The sequence below is a fragment of the Montipora capricornis genome, chromosome 13 (assembly GCF_036669925.1).
Source record: "Montipora capricornis isolate CH-2021 chromosome 13, ASM3666992v2, whole genome shotgun sequence".
NCBI lineage: Eukaryota > Metazoa > Cnidaria > Anthozoa > Scleractinia > Acroporidae > Montipora > Montipora capricornis.
This window is the reverse complement of record NC_090895.1, coordinates 29,714,911-29,722,410: the sequence shown is the minus strand read 5'-3', so window position 1 is coordinate 29,722,410 and position 7,500 is coordinate 29,714,911. Positions and strand designations below refer to the sequence as shown.

The 7,500-nt window shown below is 40.9% G+C and overlaps 1 protein-coding gene across 2 annotated transcripts in view; it reads left to right on the top strand.

Annotated features, from left to right (window-relative positions):
* LOC138029244 (uncharacterized) overlaps positions 1 to 7,500 on the top strand; it is a 35,139-nt gene that overhangs the window by 10,813 nt on the left and 16,826 nt on the right. For both annotated transcript variants that reach the window (XM_068876955.1, XM_068876954.1), the window contains exons 10-14: positions 3,688 to 3,713; positions 3,899 to 3,967; positions 5,672 to 5,753; positions 6,961 to 7,050; positions 7,152 to 7,278. In XM_068876955.1, the coding sequence (XP_068733056.1) occupies positions 3,688 to 3,713; positions 3,899 to 3,967; positions 5,672 to 5,753; positions 6,961 to 7,050; positions 7,152 to 7,278 (394 nt within the window). The remainder of the gene's footprint in view (positions 1 to 3,687; positions 3,714 to 3,898; positions 3,968 to 5,671; positions 5,754 to 6,960; positions 7,051 to 7,151; positions 7,279 to 7,500) is intronic.

Sequence of the window (7,500 nt, the reverse complement as noted above, 5' to 3'; positions counted from 1 at the left end):
TTGACGAGTAAAATAGTCTGGTGTTAGACAGAGTAAAATACTAAGTCTAGCCGGTTTGGACGTCAAAGGGTTAAGGCCCTTATCATAAAAATTATGATAATAATAAAGTGTTCTCATTTGTCTCACGATGTGGTCATTTGTGATGTAGATCACAACATTTCCACGGCATACTGCTAGTCTTCATCAGGCGATGAGGTCAACTGGTTACGCGTCACCTTTTAAGCAGGATGCTCCACTGTGACTGTTTGGTTTTCAGCAGCTGTAATTGATGCATTTCGATCCTCCCTGTTTCGGTGTGTTGTTCCTTCAGCAGTCCACTATCGTACGGTTCTGCTGTTGTTGTGCTTCTTGATCATGGGCTTCCATGCTTCCAGAATTTCTATTCCACTATCCCTGTTGATGTTTTTAGGGTGAAGTCTTATGTGAATTGTCTCTTTGACCCTGTGTGTGTACCAATGAGGATCACGACCAATAAACTTTACTTCGTCCCAAAGAGGGCTGTGTCAGGCGTTGTTAGCGTGTTCTGAAACAGCGGAGGTCTGGGTACGGGCAAGTCGTATGTCTTGCTCATGTTCTTTGATTCTATCTTGGATAGGTCTTCCAGTCTCGCCGATCTACATTTTACTACATTCACAGGGAATCCTGTAAACCACGCCATCTTGTTTAGTCAGTTCGACAGCGTCTTTTGGTCGTACTAGATGTGATCTTAATGTAGTCTCCAACTTGAAAACAGTGCGTATGCCTTGTTGCTGTAGGCATTGGCAAAGTTGTTTGGATAGGCCTTTGACATAGGGTAAAACCGCAGCAGACTTGGACTTGATCGTGGGCTCAGCACTGCTACTCGGTTTCCTGGACTTGGTGGTTACCTGCAAGAAAGAAAAATGGTAAACAGACAAGAACAGAAGACAGGTGCTTCTTCTCCTTGGAGATAACAGAGGGTTTTGTTACGAGATGTTTGGCTTGCTTGTAGGGGTACTTGACAATCCCGCATTTTAGTGATTGCGGGTGGTGGGAATCATACGCTAAGTACTGATCAGTGTGCGCAGGCTTCCTGTATACGCTGGTGGTGAAGTGGCCGTCCAGTTCTCTTGAAACTGCAGTGTCAAGGAAAGCAAGTTTGTAGGCGTTCTCTGTCTCCATGGTGATTAAGTACACTGCAAAGAAATTCAACTGGAATAATATTTATTGAGTAGTCAGTGTAGCTATTAAAGTGCCTATTGAAACAAAAAATAACCAAGGCTTATTTGAAATATCTTTTGAAGAAAGGAAACATGGTGTTCTCATTTTTAAAATATTTCATATCATTGGGGAGATATTAAGGTTTTTGTGTTGAAACTGATGACGTCATCAGTTGTTCCAAGGGGAAAGCAAATCACAAAATCTAAAATATCCTTGGAAATATTACCGCAGTTCTCTTCAAACTTGGCAATAGTAATGTTTATCAGCCAGCACATAAAGTGACACCCTTTGTACAGTTGCCATGGCAACCTTTTTGCTTCCAGATCAAGGTTGTGCAGAACTGGTGTTCCGCTTTTTGTCTTAACCAAACCTTCATTCACACTCAATGAGTTGATTAGGAGACCTACAGCAACATGGGCTTTATGTGTCTTTTGAGCAGGACTGTCTGTCTTGCTTGATTTGAGAGGAAATTAAGAAACATCATTTATAATCAAAAGGGACTGGAGCCAAAATTGTTGCCATGATTACGTCATACTCTGCACCATCTTGCACCTTACTTAAGGGTTATTACTCATGCCAAGTTTGAATCATGTCGCTGTCACACTTTGAGCGATATTCTTGATAATTTTTGTGATCCATCTTCCAGCGGAACCACTGTTGAGGTGTCACACATGGGATCGGGCAGGAGGGAATGATCTCATAGGACTCAGTTCTCCCATGGATCCGAACAAAAGAGAAAGAATTGGACGTGTGTGGGAGACCAAGATCAGTTCAGCAGGCATCCATGTTGAAAAAGAGCGTAAAGGGAGAAGGTGATGAAAGATATAGAGGGATGCAAAGGAGGATGGGATGACCTCATCGAAGCTGGGGATTGCTAAGGTCCACGGAAAAAGCAGAAACCCCCCAAAAAAGAAGATGAGACACATGTTTTTGAATATTGAAAAAGTCTCATTTAATAATAGATACAATATATACAAACAAAGTAGAGTTCCGTAGTGTTTGCACGAAGGAATGTTCCATAAGGTCCCTACTCAGTTCAAAAAACAGTGCCCCACATGCGCACCATGTAAATTTTAGTCATCGTCCGACAGGAGTCCGGAGAGAAGACTATCACCTGTTTTGCTTGTTTGGAACTCCTAGGTAAATGGGTCCTCTATTACGACACCGATTCCATCCTCGACGTGCATTGTCCCGCTTAACCTGACATCACCCTCAGTACGCATCTTCGTGAGTTCACCACCAAACTCAGATCTGGTCAGCACAAACCCTATCCCTAACAAAGTGAATTCTGTTAGGGCGGACCCAATAACTAGGGGTACATGTGTAATGATGACAAGACAGAGTGTAGAGTGAAAGGCCATTCTCTCAATGTAGAGGGAAAGGCACAGCTCAATTATGAGGTGTTGCGCCAAAACAATATTATTGTCAAGCACATAAAACCACCCGAAAATCAAAACAGTACGAGATTCATACCCATTCCATCCACAGAAACTATCAACTCATTTACAACAAATAGGTACTTCAGCTGGGAGCCGCCATGATGTATCATTATGGTTACTCATTAAGTAAAGTATGATCGTCCGGGTGAGTGTAGTCCTGAGAAGGACTGTTTGAGATGACATTGACTGACATTTCAACAACCTGAGCGGAAGTCATCTTCAGAGCCTGACTTCCGCTCAGGTTGTCAAAACGTCAGTCAATGTCATCTCAAACAGTCCTTCTCAGGACTACACTCACCCGGACGATCGTACTTTACTTAATGATATGACTCCTGGGTTCAAACCATTTACAATATTATGGTTACTGTCTCACCAAGAACGATGATGCTAACAAGGACACCCGTGAGTTGCTGTCGGACACTGAGGATGAACTGAATTTGGACTATGTGGCCAACGCTCGCCTTCTCTTCAAACTGGGTTTGACGACACTTAGTGTTACAGGGTGCGCATGCAGGGCAACGTTTTTTGAATTGAGTAGGGACCTTATGGAACATTCCTTCATGAGAACACTGTGGAACTCTCACGTCTTCTTTTTGGTGGGTTCCCGCCCTTTCCAGAGACCTTACCATAAGGTCATCCGATCCTTCTTTTCGTCCCTCTATATCTTTCATCACCCTTCTCCCTTTACCCTCTTTTAACATGGATTCCTTCCGACCTGATCTCGGTCTCCCACGTAAGTCTAATCCTTTCTCTTTTGTTAGGATCCGTGGGGGAACTGGGTCCTATGACATCATTCCCTCTCGTCCAATCCCATGCATGACACCCCAACTTTGAATTTCCTGACCGCTATATTTTTTCCCAACATGGTACGCAAAACAAACCTAACCTTTTTTTCTGGAGCGTCTGCAGAAACACAACTCAACAAGCCTCTACCACTACTCACCTGCACCTTAATACCCTAACAGTTATTGCTAAGATTATGGTTAAAATAATGTTCAAGTTGTGGGCAGTACAGTGTACTGACTTTAGTGATATTCTAATAATTATTATTATTGTTGTGTGTTTTCAGAGTTTAAGTGACTTAACAGACAGCAGGTAGGTGTGACAATGAAGGCCACCATCTTCCACTTTGTCATTTTCCAGCTATTTTAGACAAGACTGTAGTTTCATAAAATGAAGCACAACATTCATAGCTAGTTGATTGCTTTCAATTTGTTGGCTTTTGCTATTCTTAGTTCTTTGATGTTTGACTTTTGACTTTCCTTAAATTGTACTTGAAGGGTTCTCTGTGCTCTGGTAAATTCATTTGTCCCAGAAACCTTCACCACAGAAGTTTTACTAAACGATAGGTAGGTAAACTAATAATCTAAGGGCGCTTTCCTTTTGTCAGAACTGGCCATACAGACCCATCAGTTTACAAATAAAATGCAGCAATTTTGAAAGAACACTTACATGGAAATCCCTCGCATTCTTCTGTACGTGTATATGTTGTTGTACAATTAGTTCGTTTGGTGCTATTTTTTCTGAACTGATACAGAATATATTGAACTGGTACAATTTTAATTGTACTGGTTTATTTTTATCAACTGTCTAAAAAAGGAATTTTCCTTTCTTCGGACTGTCTATAAAAGGAATTTTCCTTTTTTTGGGGTATAGTTAAAAAACAGGGGCGTGGTTTTTAGGGGGTCTAAAAAAGAACATGTTATTTCTTTCTTTCCTTCTATTTTCCTACCCCTCCCTCTCCCCTCCTTTAGGCTTAAATTGTGTAATTAGTGCTTAAAACCACTCATGTTATTCTTGTTCAAACCAGACTGTTAAGTATTTCCAACAAGTCTTGCTATTTTTGTCCTGCTCTGAATGCTCAGCAAACCTTATTTCAGGAACCTCTTGAACTAAGTAAATGAATGGCAAACAGCTGTTATCAATCATAGTTATCAATGAAGTGTGTTCTTTGTGTTCAACAAACATTAACTATTTTCACTGTTTTTGCACCAGCACAAATTAAAATTGTACCAGTCCAATACATTTTGTACCAGTTCAAAAACAATTTGTACCAAAGAAAATTAAAGTGCAAATTGAACTACAACATATACATGTAATTTAGATCATTCTGGAAGTGTGTTAATTTGAAGGCGTTTTACAGTTAAGTGTTAAGCCTTCCAAATGCTCAGTCTGGCTGGTCTGTTCTGTCAGATGAAAGTGTTGTAAGACTGTTTAGTGGCAGATTTGTTTGTTCTAGCAAACAAATAGCTATAGGACAGCCTTTCTTAACCTATTCACACCTCAAACGCCCTAGGACCTCCATCCTCCCCCCCTTCCTTCCCCAGACAGAATAAAATCTATCAAGGCTCACTCTCAGGGGTCATTTGGCTTACGTGATGAGAGCCTTGTCTATACAGACACAAAATAAGTCTCTGTTGATGATAAGTCCGTGAACACAGATTCATTAGTTTTGTTTATGCTCCTTTGGGGTGGGTGGTAGTATCGAGAATTTCATTTTCTCAATGTTTCTTTCTAACCAGTCTTGGTCAACCAGTCAGCGTTCAAGAGAGTCTGTAATAGCTTTTATCTGTAAGAGAACTTTAAAATAAATAAAATAAATAAATATTGCTAGTGCTAATCACCCTTACTTGCAGTCGAGGACTGAATTGCGAAGGGCGCGGCTCACGAAATCGGACTGAAAGCATACAAAGGCGCCTCTGGCTGCCGCTATACAGTCCATGTTTGATGTTGGAGCACAGAACCACAGCTAGATGTTAATTAGCTGTGAGTCGATTTTGATGAGGGAGGAAAACCGGAGTACCCGGAGAAAAACCCTTGAGTCAGGTTGAGATTGACTGAAACTCAGCCCACATGCTGGCCGAGGCCAGAATTGAACCCCGGCTCGCAGTGGTGGGAGGCCCGATAGATAACCACTAAGCCACCCTGACTCCTGAGAACTGCTCTGTATTGTCATTTCATTTTTTGAGTGAGTGAGTCCGAGATCCGTGCCCACATTTGATACTGAATAAAATGTTACACCAAGTGTTAACCCAGTTTGTGTATCTCTTCAGGTGGACTATAAACCTTGCCTTGACAACTGCAAACCAAATGTTTAAATCTTCGAATCCCTTTGATTCACAAGACTTAGTTGAGGTAAGCTTTACAATAACAGAATTTTTAAAGCACTGATTTCGAAGTTGATCCTGCAGTTTTATTGTTGTTGGGACATTTTGTTGCTTTTTGAATTGTTGGCTCTAGAATACCCAGACATAGATGCATAATATTATTGTGTATTCTGGCCAGACTGTCGTCTGATACTGTTTTAGTGCAAAACATAATGGGGTGCAGGGATGGCGCAGTGGTGAGAGCACTCGCCTCCCACCAATGTGGCCCGGGTTCGATTCCCGGACTCGGCGTCATATGTGGGTTGAGTTTGTTGGTTCTCTACTCTGCACCGAGAGGTTTTCTCCGGGTACTCCGGTTTCCCCTCTCCTCAAAAACCAACATTTGACTTGATTTACTTTCATTGTTCATTTCAGTTTACAGTGTCCCCAATTAGCGCTCCAGCGCTAGAACGACTAGACACTTAAATAAAGTTCCTTTATCATCACGTTGGGCTGACACAATCGAACATGTTGTCAGTTTAGACCTAACAGAATTGGGTACCAAAATAAATGTAAATAAATGTAATTTGCATGCCATTGCTCTTACGCCAACAGATTTTCAGATTTCAGATTTTCAAACCTTTATGCTGCACTGAACATAGGAAGGAAGGAACTTTCTTTATTATAAGTGTCTCTTCTAGTCTTCTAGCACAGGAGCACTAATTGGGAACACTGTAAACTGAAATCAACAATTAATGTCCAGAGAAAAACTTTTTGGAGCAGAGAAGAGAACCAACAAACTCAACCCACATGTGACTCTGATTAATCTGAGAACTAAACCAGGGCCACATAATTTGGAGTTTGCTAGCCTTTCTTGTCTGGATTGTCAAAACTGTAAAGAACGCTAGGTAATTGTAGCGTAAGAACAGGTTTAAAGTCATGCTTTGCAGGGTTGTTGCTTTGCCCCTCATGGCCAACCTTATGTACTAGAGCATTGCACTGGCATCGCAGAGTTCATGAATGGGTTTGAATCCCAATATGAAGCCCCATGAATTTTTGAGGTGTCTATAGGTGCTTAAATTGTCCTTATAAGTGTGAGGATCTTTTCTCCCTTTTGTCTTTTACCTGCACTTCACATAAATAAATTTATTTCATTCAGTGTTGTAGCTAATGTGGTAAAAGTGATGAACTGTTGGTATTTGTTTACAGGTATTAAACTTATTATCCCTTGCTGATAGTTTCCGTGTCTCTCTTAGGGTGACGTTATGTCTGTGTGCTGTTACTTTGCCTTTTTATTCATGAGTGGATACAAGTATCGACAATCCAGAGCAGTTCTTAAAAGATTAGTAAGTGCTGCAGCTCGTTGCAAAATTAATGCTTGCTGATCCAACTATTCCATTGCAATGGTTTGGTTAAATTATTGTTACATCTTCTTCATTACTCACAGGATGAATTGAATGTGTTGAAAATTGGGATTAGAGATGAGATAGAACAGTTTCCTTCTCTGATTACGAATGTAAAGGATCTGAAGAGAAAGAAGGAACTTGACAGTCTATTGTCTGTTTATGAAGAAGGTAAGTAAGTGTTGTTTGAGTAAAGATTGCTTTTTACAAGGTCAACAGTTAAAGGCTGGAAGCAAAGTGACAAATTTTGCCTTGTTATTGTTTTCTTCATTTGTTTGTTTGTTATTTATTTGTTAGAGCAGGTTGAAATATTGGCAGCTGTACTGCTGATGTGGACCTGCTATATCCACCCACCTTTACACTCACGAAGGACAGCCACAACACCGGAAATTC